This window comes from Giraffa tippelskirchi, chromosome X (assembly GCF_054371585.1).
Source record: "Giraffa tippelskirchi isolate mGirTip1 chromosome X, T2T-mGirTip1v1.2.pri, whole genome shotgun sequence".
In the NCBI taxonomy this organism is placed as follows: domain Eukaryota; kingdom Metazoa; phylum Chordata; class Mammalia; order Artiodactyla; family Giraffidae; genus Giraffa; species Giraffa tippelskirchi.
In genome coordinates, this window is record NC_137289.1 from 40,567,367 (window position 1) to 40,586,755 (window position 19,389).

Sequence of the window (19,389 nt, forward strand, 5' to 3'; positions counted from 1 at the left end):
CAAATGGTTCAGCAGAGGAACACACAGATACAAAACAACTATGTCAAAATGCTAGCAACTGAGGAATGTAGGTAAAGAATATATACATGTTCACTATAACACTCTTAACTTCATTGTAGGTTAAAAAAATTTGTGTTATTTGCCTGAGTATGGTAATAGTGTATTTTAATCTTAGCCTTCTGATATTATAGAAATATGTAATATAAAAAGTAAAAACCCCTTGTTAATCACACTCCATCCCTCCAAGTATAACTACACAAATATATTTATGGAATTTCTAACACTTTTATCTATATGAAAGTGAAGTCGCTCAGTCGTGTCCGACTCTTTGCGACCCCATGGACTGTAGCCTACCACGTTCCACTGTCCATGGGATTTTTCAGGCAAGAATACTGGAGTGGGTTGCCATTTCCTTCTCCAGGAGATCTTCCCGACCCAGGGACTGAACCCAGGTCTCCAACATTGTAGGCAGACACTTTACCGTCTGAGCCACCAGGGAAGTCCCTTTATCTATATATATACTATCATTTATTTTTCTAAAGTGGGATTAACACAGGACATCTTTCCTCGTCATTACAGAGTCACAGCCATCTTTTTTCTAAACTTTTTATTGGAGAATAGTTGACTTACAATATTGTGTTAGTTTCTGCTATGCAGCAAAGTGTATGTTATACATATATCCACTTTTTTAGATTCTTTGCCCATACAAGTCAGTGCAGAGTATTGAGTAGAGCTCCCTGTGCTATACAGTAGGTTGTCATTAGTTATCTATTTTATATATATAGCAGTGTGTAAATGTCAATTTTATATATAGTAGTGTGTATATGCCAATCCCAATCTCCCAATTTATCCCCTCCTTTCCTTGTAGTAACCAAAAATTGTTTTCTACATTCGTGACTCTACTTCTGGTTTGTAAATATTTGTACCTCGCCTTTTTTTTTAGATTCCACATAAAGAACAGACTTTTGTTCTAAGTGGGAGAAGGTGAGGGTGGGATGATTTGAGAGAATAGCATTGAAACATGTATATTACCATATGTAAAATAGATGACCAGTGCAAGTTCTATGCAGGAAGCAGGGCACTCAAAGCCGGTGCTCTGAGTCACAGCCATCTTTTTAACAACTACATAACTATTGCATTGTGTAGATGGACCATATTTATCTCACCAACCCTTTATTATATTACAAGATGTATCATGGCACACTGCTGTACTTGCTGGCTGCACAGAGTTGAAGGATATGCTAGTTTTTGGTTTCTCTGTAATTACCAACTTGCCTTCAACAAGCTATAAACTGATCACTCTTCCATCTGTGGTGTCAGAGAATGCCTGTATGCTCATACCTTCATTAGCATCAAATAATTTATCAATTACTGTTTAAAAAAATCAATGGCAGGCAGTTCATAAAAAAGGCAGTTCTATTAAATGCCTATTACTCAGTGAAAGAAAACAATCTGAAAAGGCTATACTGTATGATTCTGACATTCTGGAAAAGGCAAAACTATGGAGATCGTAAAAAGATCAGCGGTTTCCAGGGGTTAGGGAATAGGGAGGGATGGCAAGGCAGAGAACAGAAGATTCTAGGGCAGTGAAAATCCTATATATTATACTATAAAGGTAGATTCATGTCATTACACATTTGTCAAAATCCACAGAATATCCAAGGTAAACTATGGACTTTAGGTGATTATGGATGTGTCCATGTAGGTTCATCAACTATAACAAATGTACCACTCTGGTGGGGGATGTTGTTAGTGAGGGAGGCTCATGCATGTGTGTGGGCTGGAGGTATGTGGAAAATCTTTGTACATTTTACTCAATTTTGCTGTGAACCTAAAATTGCTCTAAAAATAAAGTCTACTAAAAAAGGCAGCTCTTTGTTGGTTGAAACTACATAACCCTCGTTACTTTTTGAGAATCAGCATTCCCTTTTAATGTTCTTTGTTTGATTATAGGCTTTGAATTGGATATTGATCTCCTTTGCCCATTTTTCTAATGGAACTTTCTCTTTTACAGATTTGTTAGATTTCTTAATATATTAGTGATTTTAGCCCTTTATTTGGAGGAAAGAAGAATGGTGTGTTCAGGCCAACTGTTTCATGTGAACACTTAAGTAACCAAAGGTGCATTCCTACAGATGGTGGGCTCTGTACAGTGAACCACCCAAGAAACTAGCTCCTGTTTTGAATAAAGGGCAAGATGGAATAAGTCTTTTTTATTAATATCTTGCTTCAAAGCCACTTCAAGGCATTACTTACAGAGAACTTTTGTACCTGGAAGGAAACATATGTAGATAAGCATGGGAAATACAAAGTAGAAGACAGGTCATAAGGGATAACTGTCCTGTCTTATCAGTTACCCTGGTATATATTTGCAGAGACTGGTCTTTTATCCTTATATTAAGAAAATCCATCATACGGGTACTATAGACTAAATGTTTCAGGCTCCTCCAAAATTTGCATGTTGAAACACAATCTCCCAGTGTGACGGTATTAGGAGGTGGGACATTAAGTTATAAAGGTGAAGTCATGAGTGGGGTCAGTGCCCTTATTAAAGAGACTCCAGAGCTCCTTGTCCCTATCACAATGTGAGGTTACAGCTAAAAGACAGCCATCTGTGAACTAGGAGGTGTGCTCTCACCACACAGCAAACCTTCCAGTGCCTTGATCTGGGACTTCCAGACTGCCTAACTGTGAGAAATAAATTTGGTATTTATAAATCACGCAGTCTATGATACTTTGTTACAGCAGCCTGAATGGACTAAGACAATGGGACCAAACATTTTTTCTCAGTCATCTATATTGTGACTTTGCTTACTCATTTATTGCAAAAGTAGAATTGTCACATTTATCTTTCTTTTATAGCTCTGGGGTTTATATCATATTAAGAAAGGTCTTTCTTATTCTTAGGCTATAAATAAAAACTATTTTATAGTATCACCATGTAGTTCCTTAAAGGATTGCATTTCATATTACTGATTCACACAAAACGTTAAAACGGTACCATAAACAACATTTTGTCAACTAGAGATGATTTTGCCCCCACCTTGGAACATTTGACTGGTTCTGGAGACATATTTGGTCTACACACTGGGGGTATGCTACTGACATCTAGTGGATAGAGGCCAGGGACACAGCTAAATGCTCTGCAATAATGCACAGGACAGCTCCCTCCCACCTCCAACAAAGAATTATCCAGCCCAAAATGTCAATAGTGATGAGGCTAAGAAAACCTGTCATAAGCCACCTCTCCTCCCTGGTTGTTTGGATCCCCATTGTTTTGACCTTCTGTATACCATAGAACAGGCGTCCCTGGTGGCTCAGCAGTAAAGAATCGCCTGCAATGCAGGAGTTGCAGGAGATGCAGGTTCTAGCCCTGTGTTGGAAAGATCCCCTGGAGAAGGGAATGACAACCCACTCCAGTATTCTTGCCTGGAGAATCCCATGGACAGAGGAGCCTGGCGGGATACAGTCCATAGGGTCACAAAGAGTCCAACAAGACTGAAGTGACTTAGCACGCATGCAAACACATATCGTGTCATTACTGAACACTGAAAAGATTGAATGACATGAAAAGAAAGAAAAAGGGAGAAAATGGACTAAGAAATTTTGGTAAGTTGGAGAAAACCATCTTACCTCATTGAGGATTATAACCTTAATCTGTCCATCTGTGTAATTCAGCTCCAAAAGCATAAATTTAACAAACATCATATTATAAAGTACACCAGAAAATGAGTTAGAATATTGGAGAAAAAAAACTGGCAAACATTATAGGCATACTAAGAAGGGACAGAGGCACGAAGAGACTAATTATGTAAATGCCTTTATTTGAACTAATAATCGCTACCAGATTACATTAGAGTTAGAGTAACATTACGATCTTAAAAACTATAGCAAACAGCTTGACAAAGCAAGAGTACATTAGAGTACATTAAGTCCTACATATATGTTTATTTTTTAGTGACCACATCTCCTTATCTTAGGTGTAAAATTAGAAAATTTAATATACACTTAGCATACTTGGCCTACCATATCCTTCCTAAATTCTGAGCCCACTCTCTCCTCAAAAGTGTCATATTCAACAGCATTTTAAATCTAAAGAGAGAGTTTGATGGTACATGTTTTAAAACAAATAAGCATATATTGAACCAATGTTTCAGGACAAAATATGTCAAGTGTTTACAGCTTTAGTGTGGGAGGGAAGATGGAAATTCAAGGTACATTTCCCTCTATGTTTTTTACTTACTTGAAGACCCCTTTAAAAAGTAGCAAAATCAGCAGTCTTATTTAACGTAATCAAAATATTCTTAAATGTACAAAAAAGGATCATGTAGAAAGAATACTGTAAAAAGATACTGATTTTAAGAATAAAAGAATATGAAAAGCTTCTATTACATTCTGCACAGCCAGTTACTTCTGTCAATTTTCAGTACTAGAAAGATAAGCAAAGGATACTCATATACAAATACCCTCTGACCACAGTTCTTGAATAAGAACTAGCATACTGGATGGAAAGCAAATTATTGCCTAATATCAATAATATTCATATTCAATCATCTAAGCAAGTCCCACGAGGTGGACATTCTAAGAGGAAAACAGATACATAGAAATACGTACAGCAATGGAAAATGTCAAGGGCAGCGATCTATGAGGAGCGAGTAAATGATTTGACTACGGGCACATTTCAGGTGGGCCTGACAAATCCACCTTGACTATGGGAAAGAGGAGTTGTTGCTACTAAAACTCTTTCACCTGAGGGCTCCCAAGATGAGCTTAGTCTTGTGAAAACTAAAAAGTCCTTTCAATAACCAATAGTTTCTTAAGCCATGAGCACTTCAGCCAGAAATTGCTGTACTGCTAATCATGCACCTGGGAGCAAGGTTGTTTTTTATTCAAATTGGTTATTTTACACTCTCTTCATACCCCTGCCCATCAAGCATGCAAACACAGTCATGACCATCTTGGGCTTTACTTCCACAAGGTCTTCTGGGAGAGCGTACACCCTGGCTCCAAGTCTTCTAGCCATCGACACTGCGTACCTATTTTTTGGAGGAAACAAAAATTGAAGTGCAATTCTGGTCAGTCATGGGCACTGACATGAGGCATCTATTTCCTCTTATATACTCAACTGTCTAGGATGCAAAACTTCTACAGTGAGAGTTCAAATCAGAATGACTTTATTTTTCATTGTCTTCTCTTTTATTTTTTGAGGTCACTCATAAGTGATACCAGATTTTTAAGCTCTACTATTTGGGGCTGATGATATTTATTCACTCCTTTTCTACAATGTAAAATGAGAACAATTTAGGAGTACTGATATGAAAAAACACTTTTCTAGAATATGTGTGTGTGTGTATATACATATATGTATATATACCCAGATGTTGAAAATATGTATATATAATTACTCAGATATTGATATTCTCATTGAGCATGTAATAAGATAACAGTGGCTATCACGAGATCTTAGAGACACAGAATGGAAAACTGTGCCAGATGCAAAATACAATTTCATAGATGCAGTGAATACTTCGAAATATCCAAGGGAGGAGAGAGAGTCTGTATGGTACATGCCAGTGTGGCTGAAGCAAGGAATGAAAAGGGTAGAAAAAGGAAAGGAGTTAAGAACTGACATGTCCAGCCGAGGAAATTTGCAGGAGCACCCCTCAATTAATACACAAGGCATTTCTAGGTGTTCTATAACAGGAATCTTTAAATATGATCAAGTTTCTGGAAAAAGAACTTTGAGGAGTTCTCTATAAATCTTTATCATATTATGCTGCAAATATTTTTTTCAAGGAGGGAAGAAATGATGTGATGCAGTATGTGATGCCAAAATGAAGTTTTACAGTAATGCTTCTTAGCTATCTTGTGAAGCCCTGTTGGGAGCTGATTTTCAGTGTATACTAGGAGAGCTTTCATGGGTTGCCCATGAAACCAGATCACAGTCTAGATCTTTGGAGAAGAAGGGAAGAGGCAGGTGGGAAGGACCTTCTGCATGTTGTCAAAATGCAGGGAACTTTCAAGGCACGGTTTCAGCTGAGGGTTTAGCATCCTGCCCACTTAAGGGACCAAGATAAACTCAGTGTATGTAGTAAGGTGGGCTATGCACAGTAAGTTTTAAAAACGTTTGAAAAGAGTGCAACAAAAGAAAACCCTATCAAAGGCATGGTTATCCTTAGCCCATTTTTCTTCTGTTCTAAGTTTGCAGCTAAGTTGCTTTAACACATACATTATTTCTATAACCTACAAACCAATGGCTGACTGAGCACCTACCTATTAGGTCAGGTGCAGCAATGTTAGGCTCTTAACGTATTTTACTCATTTCAAAATCTCCAAGGTAAGTATTATTGCTCCCATTTTATGGATGAGGAATCTGAGGCTAGAAGATGCTTCCCCCAGCTGACACCATTCTTGAGTGGCAGAACCTGAATGATAATGCAGATCTGCCTGCCTACAATGTCTATGCCCTTATGAGGATATTAGGCAGCATCCCTTACTTGGCATTATTGTGCTTGTCATCTTCTGTCAGAGTGCCACTCTTAACAAGGTCATAGTTTATGCAGCCTGGCTGGATGGCGTCAATTAAATCCACAACTGCCAAACTAGAGCTGATCGTCTTATCCTAGAGTAAAAGGACAATACATTTGAGAATTTCCATGTGTACAAATTAATGCATGATCACTTATATAACGCTGTCAAAAACAAAGTCTAGTGAATTAGAAAAGAATCATGTCGTTAGCCCCACAATGATCTCACTCACAAAGAATCCAAAGGCTAGCTTTCCAAACTATAGATACTTTTTATAGCAAACATAACGTTTAATAGTCAAACATGGAATTCTTACCTTAAAACTCTGAATGGAGGTTGATTTTCCAGCTTCATTCAATGTTCTGTTCACCCAGCTTACAATGATGTCGTCATTAGCTTTCTGACCATCACCGAGATCTTCCAGGACATTGAGGGTATATCTAAATGAAGCAGCAGAAGAAATAGGTAACTAATGAGAAGCTACTGCATAGGATAGGGAACTCGACTCAATGCTCTGTGCTGAAAAAGACGGGATATATTTAAACATATAGCTGATTCACTTTGCTGTATAGCAGAAACTAACACAACATTGTAAAGCAACTAAACACCAATAGAAATTAATTTTAAAAAAGCAGCAGAACAGTTTCTGTCCTAGTTTATTAGAAAAAAAATACAATTATTAGAATGCTTTATCTTTCATTTCTTTTCCTTAGGTTTGAGAGATTAAAGGAAAGATTTCACGAGAAGACATTCACACTATATGAAAAAAAAAATTTCAGGCAGTAGTGGCTTGCCATTGAGCTGCCTTTTGCACTGCTGGTGGGAAGATTTTCAGCGCTCTACTGAGTAAGTCCACCAGTCTACTTACTGCAGGCTCACTGTGTACTAGGCCAACCCCTGGTAACGACTTAAAGTAAGCTGTGCTTTGGCTGGTACCCAGTTATAATGAATTGCTTTTTAGCATTACAGTTAAGAGATCTTCTTTCTCAAATGTATACATGTTCATAATTTTTGCTGTTTTTATTCACCAACTCTAAATGAGGCTCAGGTCTGTGTCAGGCAGATTATAAAAAAGGGAAATATTCACAATTCTGTTGCCTCACTATCGAGAAGGCATTTCCCATTGACCATCCAACATATACTCATTACTTAAACTCACTTCGGAGTCTAAACATAAAAATTTCAAAGGTGTAGTCATTGATACGTTTCCTTAGAAATAGTAAAGACTAGATCACAGACCTGTATGATAGTGAACTTGAGCAGTTAAAATTGTATACCATACCTTCTCATCAGCTGCCAGACCAAAGCTAAAGTCAGGGTTTGATTTCCATCATTCAGGTCTTGCCCTCCAATGCCAACCAGGGAGAATTTGGCAGGATGCTTCCCTAATTCAACAGCATAGTTGCAGTTTTCTAGCTGCAAGCAAACAAAAGCAAATGATTAAAGATTTTCACTTGTTTAATCTTTATATGCAGGTGCGCACAAAGTAAGACACAGTTTCTGTCCTCAAGAAGCTCAGAGTCAAAGAGTTTCCCAAACAAAAGAAACAAATTGAGAATAAAAACAGTCCGTAACAAATATGTGCAGCAACTTAATTAGCTACCTTTTTCATGTTGGCTCCAAGTTTCGGGTATGGAGGTTTATTCACCTTACTCCAGTCAACAGGAACTTTAATTCGTTCATATAGCTGTAAGATTACCAGGGCATCTTGCAGGTCACTGATGATTTAAAAAGAGTTTGATCAGTGTTTTCAGAGAGCAGAGCCTGTTTCCTTAAAAACAAGGACACTACACTGTCAAAAGACTCATGTATTTTATTAATCTGTGCTAAAAATGGAGCTAACACCATCCAATTCACTTAAAAATAGTTATTGAGAGCTTATTGTTTGCAAAGAACTGTTCTAGAAGCTGGGCTCATAGGAGAAAAATTCCAGGCCTTTAGAGTCAGAGAAAGAAAGAGAATAAACAAGTATATGGATAAATGGGTTAGGGGAATGTATTTAATTGCTATGAAAAACAAAAAGAAAGAGGTTAGGAGTTAGGGAGTGGTAGGTGGTGGTTAGGATCTGGATCAGCGGCTTGAATATAGCAAGGGAATAAAGCATTTGATGTGGAAAAGAACATTCCAGGCTGAGAGAACAGTGAACACAAAGACCTCAAGGCATCATGGATGGTCTACTTAATGTGCTCTCTGGTCTCCGTTTCAAAATATAAAGTCTCTGTTCCCTAGGGTGTTAGAAAGATATTTATACATTTTTTTACTTAATGACCATGTAAAGAAATAATCTGGGCTTTTGTGTATTTGGGAAATGATAACGGAAGTCACCACATTTTCCAATAAAGTAATGGCTACAAACTAACATTTAGAAAAGGTTTAGAGCTATAATTATTTATGCAGCATCCATTCATGATGTTCAAAACTTTACAAGAGCATTGGAAGGCTTACGCATAGAGATGGTTTACATGGGGATTAACACCAAGAGAGTTCATCCAGTTACGAAAGGTTCTTTCTTCGCGAGTTTCTCCTATTAAAAATATTCACAGTGTTTATATAATCATTAAACACCTTGCATATGTGCATATAACATCAACCCACAATTAGATGATTATTTTTTTTTCAGATCTAAAGGTTTTCTCCAATATGAATCTCTAAGCAGTCTCTCTAAATACATACTCTCTTGTTTTTTAAATTGGATGACTTTCTTTTAAAAGTAAAAATATAACCTTATTATAACCAGCTAAGAGGTATATGAACTTTTTATACTCTCTTCCCTATCTCATCCTTCTCCAGTATCTCCCCAAATCCCCATACTTCTAAAGTAACTGATATTATTGGTTTAGTTTTTATTAGAAAAATTTACCATGGTCATACAAACCTCTATACTCACATTAATTTACATCTTCTCTCTACCCATTTAAAAATACTGATACTAAGTTACATATATGTACTTTTTTTTACGTGCCTATATTAGAGCAACAAATTATTTGAAACTTCAAAAGCATAAAATTTAAAGATTTTACAGTAATCCTAGTATATATGCAATGAGCTGCTAATTGAGAGTTTGAAGTATTAGTCGCTAAGTTGTGTCCAGCTGTTTGTGATCCCATGGACTGTAGCCTTCCAGAATCCTCTGTCCACGGATTTCTTAGGCAAGAACACTGGAGTGGGCAGCCATTCCCTTCTCCAGGGGATCTTCCCAACCCAGGGATTGATCCCAGGTCTCCTGCACTGCAGGCAGATTCTTTACCATCTGATTTCATAATAATGCTAGTGGATATGCAATGAGCTACTAATTACATTTGTTAATTTTTAAGTACTATACTTCATGCATATATAATCTGGCAAAGGTATACTCTGCCTTTCCCAAATTAAATGAATATTTACATGCATTATTATTATTTTTTGAGTAGGTTAAAGGTGAAAGGAAATGAGAGCAGTTTCAGTTAGTCTGACTATGCAAGAATGAATCAAATACTGCAGATTTACATAGGTCAAATTTTATGCACATGTGCATTTTTTTGGAGGGAGGTTTAAAAATAAGTGACCTAAATACAAAATATTAAAATAAAACATTGGTTTACTAAGTGGCCTTATACTAAGTGATCCTAGGCTAGCTTACTTTAAAAGTTCCCAGACTTCCTTGGTGGTACAGTGGATAAAAGTCCTCCTGCCAAAGCAGGGGACACAGGTTCGATCCCTGGTTCAGGAAGATCCCCTATGCCATGGGGCAACGAAGCCCAACTACTGAACCTACACTCCTCAACAAGAGAAGCCACCCCAATGAGAAGGCTGAGCACCAAAACAAAGAGTAGCCCCCGGGTGCAGCAACTAGAGAAAGCCGACACGCAGCAACAAAGACCCAGAGCAGCCAAAAATAAGTAAATTAAAATAAAAGTTCCCTTGTATCATCCCTTTCTATCAGTTGCCACTTTTTACTCAGCCCTTGGGACTACTTATAGTAGACAGTTGCTAAAGGAAAGTGGATAAGGAAACTTATTAAATCAAGATTATGAAATCATCGTGGCCTATGTATTTCTACTGTGTAGCCCCAAATATAATTTAAGAAACCTGTATACTAAACCTGTATACTCTATTACCTTCTAATAGAGTCCAATCAATATCTTGGTTCTCTGGCTTAGTGAGTGCTGGGTATTTATTAAACAGGTTAGCCACAAAGGCTAAGTTCAGTTTGGGGTTCCCACTGACAACATCAGCTGGGGTAACAAACTTTCTGCAACCTAATTTGTCTGCTTGTTGAAGCATACTCTCAGCCCTCTTCAAATCATCTGTTTCCTGTTGAAGTAAAATAAGACTTTTTTTTAAAAAAGGCCATACTAAAAATATAGAAACTTTGCCCTACAATGATAAGCTGGGTATACAATTCTATTTTTTCTTAGCCAACACATGGTACTTATATTACTGTTTTGAATGCAAAAAAAAAAAAAAAGTTGCCTGTGCTGGATATGCAGTACCTTGAAAATACCCTAGATGGCACCAGATCACGAATCTAAGGACAGGATACATTTCACTCAACTGAAATTACTTCTCTCATGCCAAAATTCATTAAGAAAAAAAGTGAAACTTGTTCAGATTTTAAATTTAGGCCCTAAAGAGGGTGTAAGGCTGAAAAAGATGAAGGAATTATGAAGAAATTTTTTACAATAATAATCAAGGATACCAGGCTCCAATAATTTTGAGGTTTAAATTACATATTTCAAATTATCATCTTTCTCTTAAACTATTTTTTGATTTTACTTTTCCATCCAGGAAGCAAAGTTGTCTATTTCTGTGTAAAATACTTACTTTCAGCTAATTCCTAGGACTCCTAACTTCTTCTCTGTTTTGTCCCCCCCACCCCCTCAACCCCAACTTCTTTCCTTTTGGAAAGATGCATGCTGATTTCTTGACTAACATACAGTTTGGTGAGGAGTATAAGTTACAGATCTGATAATTTCATACCAAATTAAAGATAGTTTCCCAAGTGCTCACCATCCCCACCTCCCAACAATAAAAGTAAAAAAAAAACTGGAGCTGCAGGAGGAACAATTGCTTTTGGATTATTCGTTTCCAGTGATCTGCCCCCTCTAGACTTCTCTTGGCAGTTACTATAGATGTGGCCACCCCAGTATGCCCCAGGGTAAATGTATGTCTTCTGGAAAAGAGTGTCAGGTAAGAAGGGATTTTTATAATAAGGGGGAAACAAGAGATAAAGGAAATTTGGGAATGTTACTTACAAACCAACACAGTTCAGATTCTATAATTTGAGTCTTAACTCTGTCTTTAATGGGTGATGCTATCTTTACTTTTTTCATCTCCAGTGAGGGGCCTCGATCATCTAGGTCTCCAGAAGAATGGGTATTTACTGTGTTACCCTTCACTGTTACCATTGCAGAGCAATCAGTAACCACCAGCAGATGAGCAGTTGACTGGGATTCAGCCTTTGGGATTCTCCATGAGCCTAGTGAGTTCATCTCATAGAGCCTATTCTATTTTCTGTTACTTTAATACTTCTGGTTCATGCTATTTACTATCTTTATTTTTAAATCTCATATTTTTTATCATCTCGGCATTCTTAAACAAAAAGCATTGATGATATTGGAGTAGAAGGAAACGTTGAAATAGCAACAATTTTAAAAAATTAAGATACAGAATAATGAAACAAAAGACAATCAAATAAATATATATATATATGCCAAAAAGAACTTCAGCCCATACCTCACATCATATTCAAAATTAACCTTCAATACACACACACATGTAAATGTATAAACCCAAAACTATAAATAAAAAACTAGATATAAAACCCCAACTATAAACCCTCTAAGAGGAGACATAAGAAATGTTTGTGACCTTGTGTTAGGCTAAAATTTCTTAGATACAACATCAAAAGCATGATTTGTCAAAGAAAAAAAATGACTAAATCTGACTTTGTTCAAATTAAACAATGCCTGTTCTTGGAAAACCACTGGGACTAAGTATCTGCAAATCACATATCCAATCAAGGACTTATATCCAAAATATATAAAACACTCAAAACTTGATAAGAAAACAAACAATGCAATTAAAATGGGTAAAGTGTTTAAACAAAGATGTATAGACAGCAAATAACTACATGGAAAGATGTTCAACATCATTAGCCATTAGGGAAATGCAAATTAAAATCACAATGAGACACCTCTACCACTGCCAAAATTCTTAATGTTTAAACTAACCACATTAAAGTGTCAGTGAGCATGTGGATGAACTGGAACTTTCATGTGCTACTGGTAGCAATGTGCAATGGTACAACCATTTTGGAAAACAACTTGGCGGCTGCTTAGAAAAGTTAAACGCACATATACCATTACCCAGCCATTCTACTCCTAGGTATTTACCAAAGATAAATGAATGCATAAACTCACACAAAGACTTGTATATGAATGTTCAGAGCAGCTGTATTTGTAATAGCCTCAAACTTGAAACAATCCAAATGTTCATTGGGGTGAATGGATAACAAATTATAGCATATCCATTCACTGAAATATTATTCAGCAATAAAAAGGAATGAATTTCTGATTTATGTAACAACACAGATGAATCTCAAAATAATAACGCTGAAAGAAGCTTGATTAAAAAAAGGGCACCTATTATATGATTCCATAAAATTCTCAAAAATTCAAACTACATTGAAAGAAAGCAAATCAGTGGTTGCCTGGGATGGTGGAGTATGGAGGCAGAGAGGAATCACAAAGGATCATGAGGAAACTGGATGTTATGATGGAGATACATATCCCTAAAGAAGGTATAAGACTGACAAAGATAAAGGACACTGAAAAACAAAGGAAAAGCATGATGAAAGGCTCAACAGTAAAATGAATGTGTGGACAGAGCAGTAGGAAATTGCCCTGGCTAGAAGAAATGGAGCAAGATGGTGTAGCAGGGCTTCACGTGCACAGCAGAACATTTCAGATTGAACTCTTAAGTCAACGGGGAATCCTTAAAGGATTCTGAGGAGGACAGAGACAGCGAAGGGAGTGCTTTAAGATCAACCAGGGAGAAGTGACTAGAGAAGAGCTGTATCATAATCAGAATCAGTACACTGGTGTTATCTACCCAGGCATAAGATCACCTGGCTAGCCATCCCAGATAGCTTCCTTCATGCACAGGAGGGCCCCTCATTTGTGCCAAGAGGGACCTGAACTGAAGAATTTCAGATTTAAAAACAGACAGAAATGTAAGTACTACAAGTCAGTGACAAATTCAGTTCTGATAAGGGCTGCATAAAATGTTTAGCAAGTGTAATCCACTCAATCCTGAAGTGGATATGAAATATGCTAGAAATGTGCATTTTTTAAAAATCAGTAGAATCCATTCCATATCTAATGAATACAAAGAACAACAGGATCCTAGAAAGTTGAGACTCAATAGTCTAGGCCAACTTGTTACTTCATGTATGAACAAAGGAACTTGTCCAAGGTCATTGAGCAAATAAGTGATGTAACAAGGGAACATGGTCTGTGACAGTAATTCACCAAATTGGATTTGAGAGATCAGGAGTTTGTAAACACATTCACATTACTCTCAACATAAGAATATGTTTTCATTAAATCTATCATTGTGATTATAATCCAAACACTCAGAAAAGGTTAGCCTCTAGTGCTTATTTCCCCACACTTACTCTGAATATTTTATGCCATCCATAAAAACCAACAACACCATAACTACAGAACTCACCAATAAACTATTAATATAAATCAAAGCTGGTCTTTCTGTCTATAAATTACATCTACAGTAATAAAATTTAAGATAATACTTAAAACTGCCAACATCACAACATGCAATTATAAGCATTCTTGTTATCTATAAGAAATTGACAATTTTGTAAGCTTGTAGAATTCACAAGAACATCTATACTTACATTGAAACCCGACATGTTAATATCTATCCGTGGTTCACCTTCCTTTTGTCCTTTTGGTGCGATTTGATTGAGAAGATGAAAATAGGCTTTGGAATCCTAAAAATGAATTGCAAATGTCAGTGAGATCACATTTACAAAGAATGAATGTATCCTATTGTCCCATGTGTGGAAGGATATTTGCATTGGATTTTGTAAGAATGTGACACAAATCTCTATCTTCTTATTTAACAGTTCCTTTTCCCAGAAAAGTCCACCTATCTGGCCTTATGTCTGCCTTGAATATGGATGAACTGGATTTTGTCATGACTTTACAATTTATTGAAATCATCAATATAATAATGCTAGAAAACATATAACTAGTTCTGTACCTTCACTGAGTTACTGAAGTCAATAAGCTTGACAGATAAAACAAGCACGAGAAACAAGTAGGATAGGAGAAATCCAGGAAGCATAGGGAAAGAGAAAATAAACAGGTTATATCATTACAAAGCATAATATGTATATACCATAACCTATGGAGAAGAGATTAGTTGTGTTAACAATGCATTAAATTATAAATTGAAATGACAAAAATTTTTAAATGATTTCTACTTGAGGTGGTGAAATAACAGTAAACTCTTAATCATCTGAATATATTTAACCAAATGAGCTTCTCTTTGTTTTAAGCCCTTGACCTCTTTCAACACTGGAACACTTTTACTTGGAATACCAATACCTAAAACAAAATGGTATTGCTCATATGGGATGTGGGCTGGGTGAATTCAGGCTGTGTGGATGCTACACAGAACAAAACCTGAAAACCACTATATTAGTCTAAACATTTAATGAGGGTCTCCAACACACATGTCAAGTACAATTCTGCCTCTCTGGAATACCAGAGGACAGGAACTGGAGTGAAGTTTCTTTATCATGTTGAGGCAGGACATACATGGGCCCCAGGCTGAAGTTTCCCCCTGTGGACAGAAACTCCATAATAGTAATAGCAGAAACTCCATAAAAGCTGGATGATGGAGCAGGCTGGGCCCTGTCCAGATAAGAGATAGAAGAGGTAGCATCACGGTGGTTTTGGGTAGCCTCAGTCCACAGTGCCTTGAAGCAGGGCTTTGGTTCCCAGACAGAAATTGAGGTGTTGCCCCCTTCCTTTTGACCTCCATTGAGCCTTCCTGTGCCTGTGTAGTCAGGAAGGTATCCTTGACTTCAAGAATGAGGAATATATGGTCTTTTATTTCTTATCTGGGCAAGGCCCAGCCTCCTCCATCATCCAGTTTTTATGGAGTTTCTTCTATTATAGAATTTCTGTCAACAGGGGAGAAACTCTTCAGCCTGGACCCATGTATCTCCTGTCTCAAGCTCATAGTAAGTGATGTCAACCTACCCATAGGCCTCTTCACTAGAATCCATCTTGGCTAAGAGATACACATGCACACATGGGAGGATCCTGAGATAAACCAAACACGGACTCAGAACCAGACAAAGCAAGATGACTGGCAAAGGGAAACCCAGAAGAAATGCTCCATGAAAGTGACTTCAACCACCACGAGGGTGCAACTGTCTCTCTGAGCCCACCCATGTGAGTCTATTCACATATACGTTTTCCTCCTAATAAACACTTGTTTTACTTGTCTCAGTCTCTATGTGGAAATTCATTTCTACACAGCTGATGGGCCAGGGCCTTGGTCCCACTGGTCCCTCGTGGTCTAGTGGCTAAGATTCAGTTCTCTCACGGCTGTAGCCTGACCTCAATCTCTGGCTGGGAACAGAATCCCTGCCTCAAGCTGCTATAGGCCGAGGCCACCTGAGATCAATGTTACATCTGAAGATCACCTTCCCAGCTTTGGTAGTTTTCTATTACTGGGCCTTGACAGTCCAAACAGATTATAAAGGAATGTTTCTCATGGTAACTCCTATGGATTGTGTACACCCTAATCCCCCAGGGAAGTTGCTGAATATGGAGATGGCCAGATGTAAGCTCTGACCTGCTAAGTACAGAGCTCTGGGAGAGGCCTAGAAAGCTGTATCTTCAATGAGCCAACTATGTACGTTTGATACACTTGCCAGAAATTATTCTAAGAATGGGGAGAATCAGGTGAGAGTGAAAGCCACTGCAGAGAAATTCATGGAACGCAAACTCAGATCTTACATTAGTGGCACAGAGGTTATCTCCTAAGGAGTAGGGCATTACAGTTGTGAAAGTGCTTTCACTTACAACTATCTACTAAGGGTGCAGAAATAATTTGTATGTGCCTTCTCCCTATGCACTTGAGAAAGACAGGTGAAGAGTAGACCCCAAAGAGTCTGTAACTTACTACCCCAAAAAGGGGCTTTAGGTGAAAATTTGAATGTGAACATAAATTGGAACTTCCTTTTCACATTACCCAGAAATCCTCTTCTTTTTAAAACTATTAAAAGCAGAATATCTTTTTAAAAAAATATCAAAGGAGAATTTTTTACAATATTCATTTAAAAATAAGATTCCCTTTCCAAAACAGCAGAATACACTTTTTTCTCAAGTGTACACGGAACACTCTCCAGGACAGATCACATCTTCAGTCACAATCATCAGGAAATTTAAGAAAACTGAAATTGTATCAAGCATTTTTTCTGAACCACAATGCTATGAGACTAGATATGAATTACAGGAAAAAAAAAAAACACAAACACATGGAAGCTAAACAACCTGCTTCTAAATAACCAACAGGTACTGAAGGCATCAAAAAGGAAATTAAAAATACCTAGAAATAAATGACAATGAAAACATGACAACCCAAAACCTATGGGACGCAGCAAAAGAGGGAAGTTTATAGCAATACAAGCCTACCTCAAGAAATGAGAAAAACATCATAAACAACCAGACTTTATGCCAAAGCAAATAGAAAAAGAAGAACACACACAAAAAAACCCTGAAGTTAGTAGAAGGACAGAAATCGTAAAGATATAAATGAAAAATACATGAAGGAAACAATAGCAAAGATCAATAAAACTAAAAGCTGGTTCTTTGAGAATATAAAATTGACAACCCACTAGCCAGACTCATCAAGGAAAAAAGGGAGAAGACTCAAATCAATAAAACTAGAAACAAAAAAGAAGTTACTACAGAACGCAGAAATACAAAGGATCATAAAAGACTACTGTGAGCAACCATATGCCAATAAAATGAACAACCTGGAAATGGATAAGTTCTTAGAAAAGTACAACCTTCCAAAACTGAAACAGGAAGAATTAGAAATCACAAACGGATCAATCACAAGCACCAACATTGAAACTGTGATTTAAAAATCTTTCAGCAAACAAAGGCCCAGGGCCAGATGGCTTCACAGGTGAATTCTACCAAAAGTTTAAAGAAGAGCTAACACCTATCATGCTCAAATTCTTCCAGAAAATTGCAGAGGAAGGAGAACTCCCAAACTCATTCTATGAGGCCACCATCACCTTGAGAGCAAAACCAGACAAAGATACCACCAAAAAAGAAAATTACAGGCTAATATCATTGATGAATATAGATGCAAAAATCCTCAACAAAATTTTAGCAACCAGAATCCAACAGCACATTAATGGATCATACACCATAAGCAAGGGTGATTTATCCCAGGGATGCAAGGATTCTTCAACATATGCAAATCAATCAATGTGATTGACCATATCAATAAACTGAAAGATAAAAGTCATACGATCATATAAATAGATGCAGAGAAAGCTTTTGACAAAATATAATACCCATTCATGATAAAAACACTCCAAAAAGTAGGCACAGAAGGAACCTACCTCAACATAATAAAGGCCATATACGACAAACCCACAGCGAGCATTATTCTCAATAGCGAAAAACTGAATGCATTTCTTCTAAGATTAGGAACAAGACAATGGTGCCCACTCTTGCCACTATTATTCAATCTAGATTTGGAAGTCCTAGCCATGGCAATCAGAGAAGAAAGAAAAAGAAATAAAAGGAATCCAGATTGGAAAACAAGAAGTAAAACTCTATTTGCAGATGACATGATAACATAGAAAACCATAAAGATTCCACCAGAAAATTACCAGAATTAATCAATGAATATGGTATAGTTGTAGGATATAAAATTAACACAGAGAAATCCCTTGCATTCCTATACACTAACAATGACAAATCAGAAAGGGATGTTAAGGAAACAATTCCATTCACCATTGCAACAAAAAGAATAAAATACCTAGGAATAAACCTACCTAAAGGGACAAAAGACCTGTATGCAGAAAACTGTGAGACACTGATGAAACAAATCAAATATGACACAAACAGATGGAGAAATATACCATGTTCTTGGATTGGGAGAAATATTGTGAAAATGACTATACTACTCAAAGCAATCTACAGATTCAATGTAATCCCTATCAAACTACCAATAATATTTTTCACAGAAATAGAACCAAAATAAGTTGCAAATTTTTTTTTTTCAAAATAAGTTACAACTTTAATGGAAACACAAAAGACCCTGAAAAGCCAAAGCAATCTTGACAAAGAAAATCAGAGCTGCAGGAATCAACATTCCTGACTTCAGACTATACTACAGATCTACAGTCATCAAGACAGTATGGTACTGGCACAAAAACAGAAACATAGACCAATGGAACAAGATAGAAAGTCCAGAGATAAGCTTACACACACCTATGGGTACCTTATCTTTGACAAAAGAGGCAACAATATACAACGGAGAAAAGACAGCCTCTTCAATAGGTAGTGCTGGGGAAACAGGACAGCTACAAAAGAATGAAACTAGAACACTTCCTAACACCATACACAAAAAAAAACTCAAAATGGATTAAAGACTTAAATATCAGGTCAGAAACTATAAAGCTTAGAAGAAAACATAGGCAGCATGCTCCTTGACATAAATCACAGCAAGATCCTCTGTGACCCACCTCCTAGAGTAATGAAAATAAAAACAAAAAAAACCCTAATAGACCTAATTAAACTTAAAAGCTTTTGCACA

The 19,389-nt window shown here is 37.0% G+C and overlaps 1 protein-coding gene across 2 annotated transcripts in view; it reads right to left on the reverse strand.

The window, feature by feature from the left end:
• Positions 1 to 3,804: 3,804 nt before the first annotated feature.
• The window catches only part of LOC145537072 (plastin-3-like), a 45,451-nt gene continuing 29,866 nt past the window's right edge, over positions 3,805 to 19,389 (reverse strand). Inside the window, exons 9-17 of one of the 2 annotated variants that reach the window (XM_081567587.1) lie at positions 14,794 to 14,820; positions 14,426 to 14,521; positions 10,626 to 10,821; positions 8,974 to 9,052; positions 8,132 to 8,246; positions 7,811 to 7,944; positions 6,845 to 6,968; positions 6,498 to 6,622; positions 3,805 to 5,036 (exon numbers count right to left, since the gene is read on the reverse strand). In XM_081567587.1, the coding sequence (XP_081423713.1) occupies positions 4,904 to 5,036; positions 6,498 to 6,622; positions 6,845 to 6,968; positions 7,811 to 7,944; positions 8,132 to 8,246; positions 8,974 to 9,052; positions 10,626 to 10,821; positions 14,426 to 14,521; positions 14,794 to 14,820 (1,029 nt within the window). In that variant the 3' untranslated portion in view covers positions 3,805 to 4,903. The remainder of the gene's footprint in view (positions 5,037 to 6,497; positions 6,623 to 6,844; positions 6,969 to 7,810; positions 7,945 to 8,131; positions 8,247 to 8,973; positions 9,053 to 10,625; positions 10,822 to 14,425; positions 14,522 to 14,793; positions 14,821 to 19,389) is intronic. The other variant, XM_081567586.1, reaches the window with a different exon arrangement.